Consider the following 16,961-nt stretch of genomic DNA (forward strand, 5'->3'; position numbering starts at 1 on the left):
TTTCTATCTAAATTGTCTGCTCCAGGCAGATTTATTAACTTTACTTTTGTATTTATTTTACTACAGCACTGTGACATCGAAGTAGTTTTTTTTTAACTTATTCCCTTTTCTTTAGCACAAAATAGTATTATTATTATGTACATGAAGTCAATTCGATTTTTAATAGGAACTAAGTTTTTTAAAGATTTTTTCCAAAGCTAGAGTTTTTATTTAGACGATGTTTTTAAGGCTCGGTTTTTAAATGACTTAGCATAATCAGTAATATTATATAAACATGTTACGGATACATACGAAGCGGTCCGCTTCACACAACTATAAATTCAATGGCATAATTACGGAGTATTCAATAATCAATAAGATAGATAAAATAACAACATATCATGTCACAGTCAGTGGATTATGGAAGGAAATTATAATACGGTACTGTGTAATATAGTTTCCTTAGTCTTTAGGTCGCTTTGGTCCTATGAGTGTTGCACCCAAGTGTTAACAGCACGTCAATGATACAATAACGCGTAAGGTTGAGAATCGTTTGGGACAAATCATACTTTCAGCTGTGTCTCTAACATTCAGGCTCTCAAACGTCCACAAACGATTCCCAACCCGTCTCAGTCACAGTGCTACCCGACATTATCAGACGTTGTTTTTGTCTTCACCTTCCTTCTTCTCTTGCTCGTTGTCGTCCCGCGGCTCGGGGCGCTCCGGGCGGCTCTCCGGCCTCTCCACTCGCAGCTCCTGCGCTCTCAACTCTGGTCTTTCAACTCTTAGATCGTTTCTTTCGGCCCTCAATTCTGGCCTCTCAGCCCTCAGCTCTGGTCTATCGACTCTGAGGTCGGGTCTTTCAGCTCTAAGATCGGGTCTCTCAGCTCTAAGATCAGGTCTTTCGGCTCTAAGATCAGGTCTCTCGGCTCTAAGCTCCGGTCTCTCGGCTCTAAGCTCCGGTCTCTCGGCTCTAAGCTCCGGTCTCTCAGCTCTAAGCTCCGGTCTCTCGGCTCTAAGCTCCGGTCTCTCGGCTCTAAGCTCCGGTCTCTCGGCTCTAAGCTCCGGTCTCTCCAGCTCGCGGTGCGAGAGGGACAGGTTGGCGGGCGCGTCGTAGGGCGCGTAGGGGCGGTAGGGGCGGTACAGCAGGGGCGGCATGGCGCGGGGCAGGCCGTAGGGCGGCAGGTGGCACGCCAGCGCTCGCGACTCCTTCTCCCGGGCGGCTCGCTCGCGCTCGCGCTGCTCCTTCTCTCGGGCTTCGCGCTCGCGCTCGCGTTCGCGCTCTCTGTAATGAGAAATTAAAGGATTTTAGAAAGTGATCGATGGGTGCAGAACGTTTTCGTATTACGTTTAACATTTGAATTTTAATTCGACATAATAATTTACTAAAAATGTATGTATTCCCAAAATTACATTCGCAAAGTATGAGCATCAATACAATGATCGCCTAAAACCAATCAATATGTCATTATCATGTTTTAAAATACACATATCTATCTACATTCAGTCAAAACTATTCTTATTATGTGAAAAATTTACTATGAATAAAGATTTTGGTTTGATTTCTAATTGACATTCAAAGTCTCCGACTCACCTCTCCCTCTCCCGTTCCCTCTCCTTCTCCCTCTCCTCATGGACAGGCGGCGGCGGCGGCAGGTGCGCGGGGTGCGCGGGGTGGGGGGGGTGCGGGGGCACGTGGTGCAGCGCCAGCGGCGGCGGGTACAGGTAGGGGGGCAGCCAGCCCACGCCGGCGCCGCCGCGGAACATGCGCTCGAAGTACAATTGCTCTTCTGCTGCTAGTCTGCTGGGTAAATTGGACCTTTAGGCGGTTGTTTGTGGGGTGTAAAGTGGCGGTTAAAGGTCACAGAAAATACACGAAACTGTACAAAAACATGTTACCGCTCGTCTCGTCTCCACATTGGTGACTTAAGTATTCGTTTTGATTAAAAATTTTAGGTTGGATGAGATTTGATCACAAAGTGGTAAAATTTTGAAGGATCACAAAGGTACAAGCAACTTGCAGCTATACCGCTTAAAACTGGATATGGCTTAAAAATGCTAGTCGTTTACAATAGCTCTCATGGAATAGCAATCCAAATTCGATTTATTCTGTAATTTAGAGGCTGGCTAAATGTAAATAATGAGTTCTCACCTGTACTGCAGCGCGGCGCTGGAGTACAGCGCGGGGTGCGAGTACGGCGAGTACGGCGACTCCAGCAGCGGGAACGACGCCGGGTGGTGCACCCTGCCACACAAAACACATTACAATCTGACCGAAGAAATTATGTTGGTCCACGCCACCATTATAGTTACGTAATTTGTGACATTATTATAATGGCGAATTGATTAGTCGTTGGCGGTGAACCTGATATACGGGTACCTATATTCGTCGATACACACAACCGGCCCGCTAGATCGACGACCGATTACCACAGGTGTTAGTGCCTGACTGGGGAAGGCCGAGGACAGAGTGTTGTGGCGCTCTTGGCTTATGTTCAGCAGAGGACGATTATGATGATGATGATGATGATGATGATGAAGGCACCACCAACACAAACACATAGCCTGTAAATAGTCCACTGCAGGATATGGATCTTCTCCATCAAGTGGGTGTGCATAAAAGGAGCATCACCGAGTGACATACTTATTTATTTATTTTATTCTTTTATTGCACAATATACAAATGTAATTATGTACATTCAGGTGCACTTAATGCTAAAAGCATTTTCTACCAGTCAACCTGCACTTGCACTTGTTACCTTTTACCATGTTGTGTATAAAAAATTGGTACCTACGGTGAATAAAAACGTTTTAATTACTGTGGTGATTTGTTAATAGTGCGTCGCTTCGCCACGGGGAAAAATCCCTAGTCTAGCTTTAGTGACAAGTCTGTAATCCTCACCTGTCGTCGGGTCGGTAGGGCTGGAAGCCGGCCTGCGGCAGGTGATGCGCGGGGGAGGCGCGCTTGGCCGGCGGCGGCTTCTCCTTGGCGGGCTCGGGCGCCGGCCCTGCAACACACGAGCTGATCACGTGCCCCGGCCCATGGGCCAAACACAGGGCTGGGCCAAACATGGCGGCTGGGCCACCCACGTGTCTCATTGAACATTACTGTCGTTCATAAGTGCAGTAGCATTTTATTGTTTTATATAGGAATTTATCAGCAACAGAGATTAAATTAAAGGGAAATAAGATGATGCTACTGGACTTATGAATGAGATGACTCACTAGCGAGACACGTGGGCAAATACTACTTCAAATTACAATTCATAGATCATTTCTTACATGATACTTATATCTTACCGAAAACAATTTCACAAATTGCATGTAAGTACTACCTATAGATTTTATTTATACAATTCAATACAAAGAGTATGTAATTTTCTAGACTTGTCTTAAAATACCGACTGAAGGAAAAGATAATCAGAAAAAATACTTATGTCTACAAAGTATACATGAAAAATATTTGAGCAGTAACTATATAAATTATACAATACTTGTAGACAATCTACAGAAGAAGTAGGATACTTTATGTAACGTATATGTTATGTTAGACAGTAACTGCAAAACCCAACAAGTGTAGTATTCTAGAAGAAGTCAACGTAATCAAAATAATACGGAAAATACAAATTGAACTGTGTTGCCATCACCCTCCATGCTATGTTTGCCGTTTTATTGTTAAAACTTAAGTATGCCATCGGTATCCCGCACAGCAATGCACTTAGAATTCATTATTGCATTAGAATCTTTACCCCATAGGGCTCCCATATATCTAAATCTATGTATAAAAAAATAAAAAAAATTACTTGAACAAGACGCGCGGTCACTCTTGAATAATATTATCATGAAAACAAGACCGATTTAGAAAGTATATTTATTCCCTTTATTGCATTATAATCTCTCCGACAGCTCGGCAGCAACATAAACAAAAGACGGCGACACTGGGGCTGATCTCAACACAGTTCTCGGGTCCAGTTGGCTAACTTTCGTGACAACACCACCGTTATAATAATCTGACAGAAGCTCGCTAAATTAAATGCAGATCAAACCATCACAGTATAGTCCATCAAATTGAAACAGATTGACAGATTGTCACTGACGGCCTATTCAGACATACTCTCTGCAGCTGGTGTTGCAAAAAGGGTATAAGAAGCCGAAAAGAGGGTAATTAGGGTCATTCATACTCTAACAACTTTTGTTATGACTTTTTACTAACTTTTTTTCGCGAATTTAAAGTCGTAGAACAAAAGTGGTTCAGGATTACTCCCTGAGTGACCCCTTTCGGCTTGCTTTACCACTTCCCTTGATATCGCTGTCGAGCCATGTCAGAATAGACCTTCAACACCATCTCTACAACTCCCGTCAGATTCCTACCGGTGGCGCTACCACGAGCGCTAGCCAACCATCCCTATCACAGGGTGGGGAGGGGAGTGCGGGGCGCGCTACACTCACCGTCCTTGCTCTCGGGCCCGGCGTTCTTGGCCAGCGTGCGCAGAGCCGCCGCGAACGGGCCGCTGCCCTTGTTAGGGGCCAGGTCCGTGCGCTTCGCGATCTTGTTCGCGCTCGCGCCTGTAATAGATGGAGAGGGGGGTTAGTTATAGTCTTGAGAGTTATTAATAATTATATAATTAACATGGCGACCGAATGGCGTAGTGGTTAGTGACCCTGGCTACTGAGCCGAAGGTCCCGGGTCTTGGATGTGCCCGTAAAATGTCAATAGGCCCGCCCCCTATTACATTAGGACTAACATAACACTCTGGTGAAAAGTGGGTGCAGCAACTGCAGCAATGCACCTCTGCATATCCCGGGGATTACATTAGTACAAGGTAGTATATTAGTAAAAGGTGTGAGTGTTTGTTTTGTTTGTTGTTTTTTTTATAATTGACATGAGCTAAAGTGTAGAGCCATTTGAGATAGATGAAGTCTGGGTTCGCAGGTCCAACGAACGCTGGAGTAACTGCTAGCTAGGGCCAGTAACAGATTGCAGTCTCTCAGATTGCAGGATCTTATATACACACACACACACACGCACTCACGCCTTGTACTAATGTACTCCCTTGGGTAGGCAGAGGTGCATTGCTGCACCCACTTTTCGCCAGAGTGTTATGTTAGTCCCAATGTAATAGGGGGCGGGCCTATTGCCATTTTACGGGCACCTCCAAGACTCGAGACCAAATATCTGTGTTTAAACAAATATTTGCCCCAGCCGGGAATCGAACCCGGGACCATCGGCTCAGTGGTCAGGGTCACTAACCACTACGCCATTCGGTCGTCACTACGCCATTCGGTCGTCATCGATCTTATATACTTCTAATAAATAAAATACTTTAAGCGATAGCGGTACTAGGAAAAGTTGGCAACAGATTTCTTCGGCCTCTACATCATGCTACGCGCCGTCGTAGCCATGTGCTACGCGGCGTAGCAGCCGTAGCAGGTGCTACGAGCTACGACGGACGTAGCAAAGTAAATAAATTCAGCTTCAGGAGTTCATGACTTCTATATTGAGTTTGCTATGAATGATTAAGCTATAATTCAGTTCATGATATTCCAATAAAATGTGTTTATTTGTTTTACGATATTCAAGATACACACTTTCCCAAATACACCATTAGGTATGAATTAAGTCCTCACGGCCACTCAATCAATATTTACGAACAAACAGTATCGTCTGCTCCAGGCTTGTTAATCTAAAGCGCATGAAAAATTACCGACTTCATTAATGGCGAGGCGCGCGGCAGAATCAATAATTTATGAATCGCTGAGTAATGGCGGCCACGGCGGCAAATAAATAACAAGTCGTGTTTAACTTTCATAATTAACAGTATTTACTCTCTGGTTACAGAAAAATACGAGTGTATTTAGTATTTGAGGTTTTACGGATAAACCGATTTTAATTGGTTGTTCTTACACTCATTGAATCAAATAAGTTTAGGTTACTTGCATAACTGGTTAAGGGTTATTAAATATCAATAAAAAACCGTTACCCGTTAACGAAATGGTTCATTAGTAGAGTATTTTTTACCTGGAACCCCTACTGGTATTAATGAATGCGTGTCTAAACACCACACATCCTGCACATCTGTTTGACCCACTGGCTCCTGTCCCACACAATACAGATATACTGTTGATAATGCACATATTTCTTATTTACCGTATTAATTACTTGACATGACATGACTAAATATTTGTCAGGGGTTTTCGCAGCCGGCTGCCGACCAGACGACAACCTTTCCATTTATCTATAATCGGACTGAGGTTTAGAGATTGGCAGTAGACATAGTAGGCACTGGCCTGCGGGTGCAATAGGCTTAAACCTTTCCTTCATTTAGGTCTCTGTGCCCCAGCACCACGTGATGCGTTGTGATGATGATTCAGTACACCGACAATATTCTAGCTGCAATAGCTACAAACAGGTTGCTACTACATATCGGGGCGGGGGCGGTTGCGGTGCGGGGGCGAGGGTGGGGGCGCATGTTTGTGTCAATTCGCGTCGCTCCGCGCGACCGTGACCGACCACTGCGGTACATTACTCATGAGAGCGGTGCGGCTCAAGTTACGAGAGCTTTCAATGCTTCCGAATACGCTAGCGTAGAGGAACGGTATACAGGCTGTTGCTAAAGCGGTATAGTAAGACGAAAGAGTATGACTCAGCTCTTCATTCTAAACGTTTCGCGAATTTTCAAAAGGCGTAAAACAAAAATTGATCAGAATGGGCCCCTGAGTCACTTCTTTTTGTCTCACTAGTATTACCCACTTTTAATATTTAAGAGTATACGTTTAGTCACTACACATTAGCCACGAAGGTCTTACAGCTCCAGGTGGAGAAAAACCTTTCGTAAAATAATGTGAAAGTGGAGCAAATCCAATTTTCTAAAAGCTTTTATTTTACATAGGGTAGATAGCCCTCCCTTCTTTCCAAGAAGGAAATGGGCCAGGCGGGGATGTCTGAGGCGGATATCTCGTATAGGGTGGCGGCGCTTCACTTCTGCCTTAGCTCCGCAGCGGAGATTAGGAATAAGTAAATAGGTAGGTAGATAACCCTTACACGACCGAATGGCGTAGTGGTTAGTGACCTGACTACTGAGCCCATGGTCCCGGGTTCGATTCCCGGCTGGGGCAGATATTTGTTTAAACACAGATATTTGTTCTCGGGTCTTGGATGTGCCCGAAAAATGGCAATAGGCCCGCCCCCTATTACATTGGGACTAACATAACACTCTGGCGAAAAGTGGGTGCAGCAATGCACCTCTGCCTACCCCGCAAGGGAGTACATTAGTACAAGGCGTGAGTGCGTGTGTGTGTATAACCCTTACAGCGATCGCTCTCCCCCGTGACTTGCACCACACGATGCCGTGACATATCGCGCTGGCCCGCGCCGCTCGTTTATTAACAACTACAAATTAATCCAGCCGTTTAGCCACAGTCGCGTTCGGCAGTGCAGTCTCTTTTGTTATACATACGTTAATGCTGATTGTTATGTGAGATTCGAAACGGTAGTGCGTTTAGGGGTGATAGCAGTTGTTGGTAACTCATATGTAATCGGTGGCAGATGTTCAAAAATGCATAACGATTATTAATTTATTGTCAGTTATCAGCCACTTCACGTAATGCCATATTAAAATAAAAAAACTTGTCACTTCTAAATTTGCGACAAAAGTGGATTCAAAGTGGCCAGTTTGAGTACCACGTAAGGTTTTCAATGTGCACAAGCCCTGAAAGTATTCCCTCCAGCCTGTAGGACCTGCAGGTACCTGTCAGTGGCGGCGGCGGCGGCGGCGGGTAATGCGCGTGAAATGTGCGTCGTCACCGCTCCCAGACTCACGGGTAAATCACTGCCGCGACTAGCGCCGGAGTAGGGACGGGAAATTCTTATTAATATTATCGATAGCCGTTTTTTTTGGACGCGTCAATAAATGAAAATTGATAAACATTTAATAATATCTTTGACATTCGACATTCGAAGCAGAGACAATATTTAATTAGACTTAACAATATTTCATTACATAAATAGTAAATAATTATGTTTTTTACCACTGGCTTGCCCTACAAAGACATTTACTTTCGCCACTGGTATCTATGACACTCCGTCCATATCCATACCCTTCAGTTTTAAACACATGGTGTACCTATTTTCATATAAAAGTTTATCGATTCTTATCGTCCTACCCCATCACTACGAGTGCTCTGAAGAAGGATCCGCTCCGTCGTATATTTGTTCGCGCGTGCAAAATGAGAGACATAAATAAATGTGGCACTCAGAACAGATATATTGCCACTAATTGGGCTGTTGAGATGCAGACATTTTGTTTCCTCTTACAATTATAATTGCTGAAGGCTTTCAGTGGCACTTATGTATTTAATATCGTCGTGTATGATTCGTGGTAGTAACATAATTATTTGGTTTATGGTTCAATACAATACCATCACAAAATTCATGTTTAAGACACAATATAAATTATAGAGAGTTATAAAATCGATATGTCCGATAGATTAACGTATTACAGAAACGGGAACCGTATGATGGCATAACACTAACATTATTGATGTCTCATCTTACGATGCTTCCCTTATCTCGGTCCTAGGGGGTCCTTCAATCTATTACCCTATATGGACCCGAGTCCGCATTGTTCTATATTCTATAGCTCTCGTTAATTCGTGCGCCATAAGGGTTTATTTTCAACTACACCGATTTATTTGGGTGTCGTCCACAGTCGGGAAGATGTGAAGGTACTTTATAAGGCTATAATTCTTTGAGCGTGTCGCCCTGATAGCGCTCCTTCATTGCCCCGTGTGTCGAATTGTATTAGATAATGGTGTATGGGTTTGTTGTGATAGGGGGTGTGGGGTTGGCGTGTGTATCATTTACATATTTTTTGTCTTGTTGAAAATACTGTAGGTACACGTTAGCTAGATTTATCCGCTGTCTTGGATGTAGAATACTTGTTAAAAAATATTAGATTAACGTAAAACGTAATACTTTAATTACCACTGTCCGCTGCAGGGGTAAATATGCTTAAATCCTTCAATAGATGGCATAGGACTGCTTAAAATGTAATGTCTCAGTCTACATACTACAACAACAGTCCAATGCGATACTGGTGTAAACTACAAAAACATTGCATAATAGCTTTAAGCTATAGATAACAAAGATACACAATACATTTAAAGTGAATAAGCTACATATTTGTGACTACAAACCCCGAAAGGCACCCGTTTTCGCTCTACATTCCCTCACCCACAACCATGTACCAAGCGGTACATGATAAAATACGAACAGCAATAAAATATTTTCCGCCAACACAACAGCGACACAGAGTAGTGAGTAACGCAGAAGGGTCGCGCGCATCGCGATCCCAATTGACCTCACAATTGAGTACCTCGTGTAGATTCATATCGTGTCATGCGATGAGAGATTTGCACATATTATAGTCGTTCTTTTAAGCGTCGTTATAAATGTTATAATTTACCTTCACAGGAAAGTACATCTTTACATTAGTCGTAATTTTAAACATTATATGTGCCAATTTCGCCATAGTGGGTTAGAGCATAACCAGGGATTATTGCTTGACTTTTGACACATCTGTCATGAATTTAATATGGAGATGACGTATAATTGATCAACCTTTCCCTGGTTACGATCTAAGCGACGATGGAGAAAATGGAGCTTTTATAATACGAGTATAACCAAGCTTCAATTCAGTTGAGGTTGAGACACAACGGATTGGATTATTGAGGTTGAGAACCTATTAAAAACTGATATAGCTAACAATAATTGCGTGTAGGCGGTAGCTTTAAAGCATTACCTATTGTTTTTTTTATTAAATCAAAATTCCATTTTAAACATTTCTCAAAGTATCAAGACCACGCACCGCACTCCACGGGAACAACGCACGCATATTAATACGCCACCGAAGCGGTTGTACTAATTCAATTCAATTGACCCCACTTGGGGCCGGGTCGCATTTGCCTAGTTGACTTGTGACCCCGCTCTCCGCGCCACGAACGCCCGTGACCCACGGCCTCTCGAGGCTCAGTCCGGCCTAGAGATCAGGTTGTAATGGTCGGGTAGTGAGTGACCAACCAGTGATATAGGACTTGGTATCTGCAAGGGTATTAGAGGCTGTGCGAAAGAGCAGTGTGTTGTCGAGGGTAATAAATAGAGCGGGGAAAGTGAGAGAACACATCATTTTAGGAATAAAACTCTAAGCTACCAAATAAATTGCTTAAATGTTATTTAATGAAAGCTTCAATAACCTAAGACTATTTAAACTCTTATTTATGTCGACGTGATTGGAAAATCCACAATTACCTCCGCGGCTATGCGGCGCAAGGGAATGGCAATGGATCGAAATAAATAAAATAAAACCTGAAACCTTTTACAGCAAAACAAAACCGTATCATGTGTGTATTTTGAATAACACGTAACGCTTTTTCCACTATCGGAGTACCCGTAGCGATTCAAGTAAGATACTCCTAGCCTAGCACGGGACGCAAGACGTGACAAAAGTTTTACATCTCGTGCTAGGTCTTCAGGGTACTACAAGTAGGAGGTCAAGCGAGGCTGGGCGGCCTACAGTGTGTCATCACGTCATGTTCACTATCATTTGTGACAATACACTTGTATTGTTCTAATTGGTGAGCGGCACTCTTATTATGATTATTAAGGAATGTTTTGTTGTGACTCTCATTAAAGATCTGGGGCATTATTTGTATGGGAGGAATGTGTTTCGAATATCGAATTCACAGTGGCTGGCAAAACAAGTAGGTACAGTAAAAGTGGAAATCCCAATACATACAATAACTATACAAAGTGACATCACTAAAGATCTAAAGACTTACACAATCTGATGTCTCAGTTAGAGCCAAGAAAAAGTTTGTGATAGCTAAGATTCTTTTGTGGCACGACGCTGTTGTAATACTAAACGAGGCATTAGCGCTGTGGAGATCTTGGAATTGGATAGTGACTAGCGAGAGATCGAAACTACGATCAAGTTATCGAGAGTGAAACAAAAGTTATCAGAAACGTTAGAATAACTAAGTGGAAAGCGTGAAGCGCGTGTGAGCCGACAACATCTGTTGAACGACCGATATTCGATGGAGTAAAAGTTTTCTACAGTGGGACGCCCTGCAGTTACGACGATTAAACCGCCGTGCTACATACTTACCGTGAGATGCATACTTATGTTTTGATGATGTTGTAATCAGTCTCTTACCTGCAACAAGAAAAAGGTATTCGTTAGTAAGAACAATAAAAAAAATATAGGTTATTATATGGTATACAATTTACAATAAAAAATAACAAAACTAAACGTCCTAATAAATTCACAGCCACTTATGATATTTATCATGAAAATATTCTTATCATCGCATAATTATGTGTTCGGTCAATATTCCTTGCCAGTCAGACTTAATCCAAAACTCCATCTAACAGATTATACAAAATGTATACTTTATCATTTCAAATCAACGTCAGATTGTATATACAGTACAGTCGCTGTAAAAAGCTCAACTTTTAATTAAAGTCGACTATTCAACGCCTGTCGACCGGATTACTGTCTCACACCGCTATCGGCGTCGAACAAAAACACACCCTATTTACACAACCGAAACGCAACCTTTCCTGTAACACCACGAAACCTCCCTCCTGAAACGAACCAGTACAAACAAAAAACCTCTCTATTACTGGAACAGTGCGTCACTAATTCGCCCGGCAACAGATAGCCGAGCGCCTCCCAGGGTGAATTATATTGTATCAGTGTCGTGATAAAGTCTACAATCCTATTTTGGTAACAAAGCGGAGCGTGAGGCGTTCAAATGGAAATTGATTCAACCTCCCGAGAGGTCCGGGCGGCCAGCGCGGGCTGACCCCTGCCTGGGGGTACAGAGCACCGGGGCGGGGGTCTCGGCGGTGGGTGAGACGGCTCGCCCCGGGCTCAGTTCACAGCCGTAATCGGCTGAGCCCGATCTGCTCAGTACCGAGCACATTCTTGTACAACACTTGTGTGAGCGCGACGAGTGTTCCGCGGTTTCACTTCCGCATTCAATTAGGGGATGGAAAGGGTGAAAAAGCTGAGTGCTATCGCTGTTCAATTTTCTACTTCGAAAACATAGAACTTCGAATGTTTTTTCAGGGTGGTTACCAGTTACCACCCACGTGGTAGTATTCAGTATTTTTGAGAAAATACCTATATTACTTTTAAAACTATGCTGCGCGATATTAATATTCTGCACACACAGTATTATTAACATGCACACAAGTTCACAACGTTACATAACCGCTGAAACTTGGCGACTTTGTAACGGTATTTCGCAATCAGCATTCTTGTCGGGAGCAACTTCAGTGAGGCGCATGCGAGACTCTGAGAGTCACAGTAGCGCGGGGCAGAGATCTCTGTCCTCACCCGTCTACTCTATGACCGGGGGAGGGACGGCGATGTTGCCAACTTTAATGGAAATGCTCTGCCTTTTCCAACAGCGGCTCGTAGAAGGTATAAGATTACGGAAAATGAGGGAAAAAACTGATGCAGCCTTTATGCTGATGTATTAGTAACGATTAGGGAGTCCCGAATTCACGTTCCTCGCCAGAGCACTGACAGAGTAACTCCTCAACTCCAAGAGTAGATAACTAACTTTTAATAATCCATTTTACCGTGTCGATGTTATGTCGTTCTCCGTTGTCGTTATTTTATTGCCACCCTCGCAGCTGGAAATCGAATAGACCATTTTATTTGAATTTAGGGCTGACTTGATTCTTAAGAGTTTCTTGTGAGTTTTTTTTATTTACTAATAAATCTATACAACCTCCCATATTTTGCCCGTGGCAAAGTTAGTGTGGCCAGACACTACCCGAGTCTATTCCGGCGCGTCACGCGACTGACGATAATAATGACTGTAGTGACGAGAGCACGTGTGAGACGTCACTGGGGGTCACTCTACAGGGTGTTGCAAAAAGGGTATACTAAGCCGAAACCTACATGTGCAGCATGGTATATCTAAGCCCGAAAATGAAATCAGAATTTCAAAGTTAGTATATGACGAAAAACTAAGTTTCGAGCGCTGCTGCGCGAGCCACGACTCTATATCGTTGTATTAAACGTACCGATTATGTGACAATTCTCGTTGGTTCGTTCAGAGAGTGACCCCCGACACATGGGGCGGCTGCGAGGAGTCCCAGATGATTGCTATTAGCGTTATTTTATTACGTAAAAGCTCGGCAGAGCTTTCAGACAGACTGACGCCATATTTTTTTGTCTTTTTAACGACGATCACAAATTATGCGTTGATATTTCCTGCTAGTCATTTGTTATTAGTAGACTTATATTTTAACTACTTTTTGTCAGCATCATTCTTAAAAATATAAGTAAGTACATGTATAAAACTATTTGTAACTAAAAATATACTTATTATTTTATCTAAATATGTTTACATAATCATAACCATCAATCCCTAAGCTCGTTCGCCGTTCGCACACACATAGGCACAATGTACATACTACTACATAGGTACATAGCCAGTAGACGCACAGACTGATAATGCAGATTGCACAAATTATGCAGAACCAATACCGCCGTCGTCGCCCCGTCCATATCCCTTCAATTACCAGCCGGCTCTAGGGCTGCCACCGCAATGTTATTAATAGCATATTGAGACCACCAGGGTTACCACTACGGCCCGTCTCAATTTCTAAACTTTCTTTTCATATAACAGACGATGTCGAAAGAAATGCCATACCAACTTCAAACGGATTGTAACTGTAATACGGATCGGTTGGATGAAGAAACGTAAAGAAAATCTGTCTGTATTTACAGTAAGTACACCTCTTTGTTAGCCTTTAACATTGATAATACAGAATAGAGTTAGATTCCTCCCACACAACGTCAAACAATAGACCACTACTGACAGCATCGAGAAAAGTATAAAGGATCTTAAAATAACTACACCTTTCTCATAAGCTCCGCTTTCTAGGAAGAACTGTGCAAGTAAATGTCTTCAAGAATCATAAAGGTTCTCATAATAACGACATATTTCTTACAAGCTCAGGTTTCTAGGAAGTCTGAAAGTGGTAGTCTTCAAGAACTTTTAAAATTACGTTTTGATATACTTATAAAACTGAAAAAAGTAGAATAGAGTACTCCTTATTTTGAACTATGAAAGAAATGCTAACTAATATTATAATTGCGAAAGTAACTGTGTCTGTCTGTCTGTCTGTTACTCATTCACGCCAAAACTACTGAACGGATTTGAATGAAATTTGGTATAAATATGGTCTAGACCCTGGGAAAGAACATCGGCTACTTTTATCCCGGAATTCCCACGGGAAAACATTTTAAGGCGAAGCGGAGCGCGGGAACAGCTAGTGTTATATAAAACAGTACAAAAAAGCCAATCTTTACCAACAACCTTTGGTATCATAGAATCACTTGAATTAGTCCAATCCCTACCTAACGTAGACAAACACTCCATTACACAATCAACACGCACGCCGATTTGCATTTAGAGCTCACATCGTAAGCAGGGACTCTCACGACTATGGGGTCACTCTATCACATGAAAAATTCAGTTTCTTAGCTTTACTCAGCTAACCACGACTCCACCTCGTAGTATTTAACATGCCGATTGCATTACTTACCGCTCTCGTTAGTTTTATTTTGTCGAGCTAGAGTGACCTCAGGGTTTACCGAGTAGCTGGTATTAAGTGCACGGGGCGACCGCGGGAGTGAGGCTACGAACTTCATTACCGCCGTTGGGATTCAGGGGTGTATGAAAGAAGCCATCTCAACCTTAAGCGACATATCAATCGTACCTATATCTACATATCTGACTAGCTTGTTTTATCAAGGAGAAAAGAAGGTGGTTTTGGTTTTTCAAGACAAGGAAAAAAGAAGTTGGGATTCAACATAAAATTAAGATGAGCCCCCTATCATCTTTTTATATGTTTGTGTTGTTTCTGTGTGTGTTTGATATTAAAGAAAACATGTTTCTAGTTTGTAATGAGCATAGACTCCCAATGAACTTCCATTCGCCAGTCCCTCCACCGGCAGTACTTACAGTTGGCAAGAGGGGGGATCACTGGGGGGTAATGAATGCAGCGCCCCCGCCCCCGCCCACGCCCCCGCCCCGGGGCTCAGCTGAGCTCTTTACAACTACCCGCAGTCGGGGGCGAGAAATGTTTCACTTATAATTTCCTTAATTAATTCTCCTCCTTGTTTTTTCACGGAAGTAGCTCGCCGTCTTAGAGAGCCTTTTAAGTAAGTTTGCAACGGAGCGGTCCGGCACTTCGTTAGTAAACATAATGGTTGCTCTTTTAATTATATACAGGGTGTTGTAAGAGGTACGTATAGTAAACCGAAAGAAACAATATTATAGTTCTAAAATTTTTTACGATTCGCAAAAAAACTTTTTACTATGAAGAAGCAATATTTCTTGTAAAGAGAGCTAGGGCGTCTGTGTAGATGTACATTTCTAATCACTACACAATACCATACAATACTAACAACCCATTAAGTCCTAACGAACGCACATAACACGTAACGCTATCGCCAACGACCTAAAGAACACTACTAAACACCACCGCAACAAAACCTCCACCCCACACGCACACAAGAAACAAAACTATCGCTTCAAGTGCAACAATTCACGTGAGAACAACAAGTATCGACAGCGCCCCAGCCTGGCCGCCCCCGGGGCGCTGCGCTGAATAATTCAGCGCCCCCGTCGGTAGCACGAGAACTACCTGTTAATGCTGTTTGCGCGCCCCATGCCTCCTGCACTTATATGTCTGGGTGTAAAGCTTCGCTTTAGTTCGCATTAAAAGGTTTTTAGTTGAGATAAAACACACGCACTCACGCCTTGTACTAATGTACTCCCTTGCGGGGTAGGCAGAGGTGCATTGCTGCACCCACTTTTCGCCAGAGTGTTATGTTAGTCCCATGTAATAGGGGGCGGGCCTATTGCCATTTTACGGGCACATCCAAGACCCGAGAACAAATATCTGTGTTTAAACAAATATCTGCCCCAGCCGGGAATCGAACCCGGGACCATCGGCTCAGTAGTCAGGGTCACTAACCACTACGCCATTCGGTCGTCTTTAGTTGAGATATTCTTCAATATTTTGCCCGTCGATAAAACGAGAATGAGAGTTTAATAATTACATTATAATAGCTTTGATTTGCGCTCCTCTAAGTCTTTTATCCGTCTCGAAAGTTTCCCGATGGACTTATGGAGGAAAAGTAACTTATGTCATGTTACTTTCTGAGATTCAATCCAATTTACAAAGCAGGAAAGGGTGAATATGTGAAGCGTACCGGATACTCCTAGCTCGACCGAATATATGAACGAAAAACATCGTATATGAAGCGAGTTTACTCTACTGTTTGTACATCCGTAAAGGAAGGGTATTGGCGGCAATATCATGCAGACATGTTTGATTTGTGCGGCCGCGCGTGTTTGCCGAATGTTAATGATAGTTGCTGGTACTTTAATAATACCTAATTTCGAGTTATAGACACTACGGTAAACAGGCATTTAAAATGGTATGTTTGTGGATTTTTTTAATTAAACGTGCCGATTGCAAATTGTCGTTCTCGACAAGCTAGATTAAACAGCTCTCGTGCGTTCGGTTTTCGTCAGTATAGAGTAACCATCCTGTCCCTGTAGCACGGGGCGCTATTAAGACGTGACAAAAGTTCTCCGTCGCGCTCGCTCTTGAGGCTGCGCGATGTGAGTGAGTGCGATGCAAAACTCTTATCACGTCTTAAAATACGCCCCGTACTAGCCCTTCTGGTCGCATATATGCACGGATCACACACTCGGGTCACACGCCACCGCGCTTCGGCCGCGTTTCATTAAATAAATTGCTGAAACGAACGAGCTCCAAATTGATTTTTAATTCGTGCTCGGTATCGACAGCGCGAATGACGAGGGTGGTACTTAATTAAAAATGTAAAATTAAACTCTGGTGTAAATAAAAATATGCGGTTAAATAA

At 43.0% G+C, this 16,961-nt stretch overlaps 1 protein-coding gene across 1 annotated transcript in view; it reads right to left on the bottom strand.

Moving 5' to 3' along the window:
• Positions 1 to 16,961, bottom strand: part of LOC105387415 — a 147,816-nt gene that overhangs the window by 20,743 nt on the left and 110,112 nt on the right. Inside the window, exons 21-26 of the mRNA XM_048628109.1 lie at positions 4,429 to 4,545; positions 2,882 to 2,987; positions 2,132 to 2,224; positions 1,574 to 1,780; positions 640 to 1,264; positions 282 to 312 (exon numbers count right to left, since the gene is read on the bottom strand). Coding sequence (XP_048484066.1) covers positions 282 to 312; positions 640 to 1,264; positions 1,574 to 1,780; positions 2,132 to 2,224; positions 2,882 to 2,987; positions 4,429 to 4,545 — 1,179 coding nt within the window. The remainder of the gene's footprint in view (positions 1 to 281; positions 313 to 639; positions 1,265 to 1,573; positions 1,781 to 2,131; positions 2,225 to 2,881; positions 2,988 to 4,428; positions 4,546 to 16,961) is intronic.

This window comes from Plutella xylostella, chromosome 20, assembly GCF_932276165.1.
Source record: "Plutella xylostella chromosome 20, ilPluXylo3.1, whole genome shotgun sequence".
NCBI lineage: Eukaryota > Metazoa > Arthropoda > Insecta > Lepidoptera > Plutellidae > Plutella > Plutella xylostella.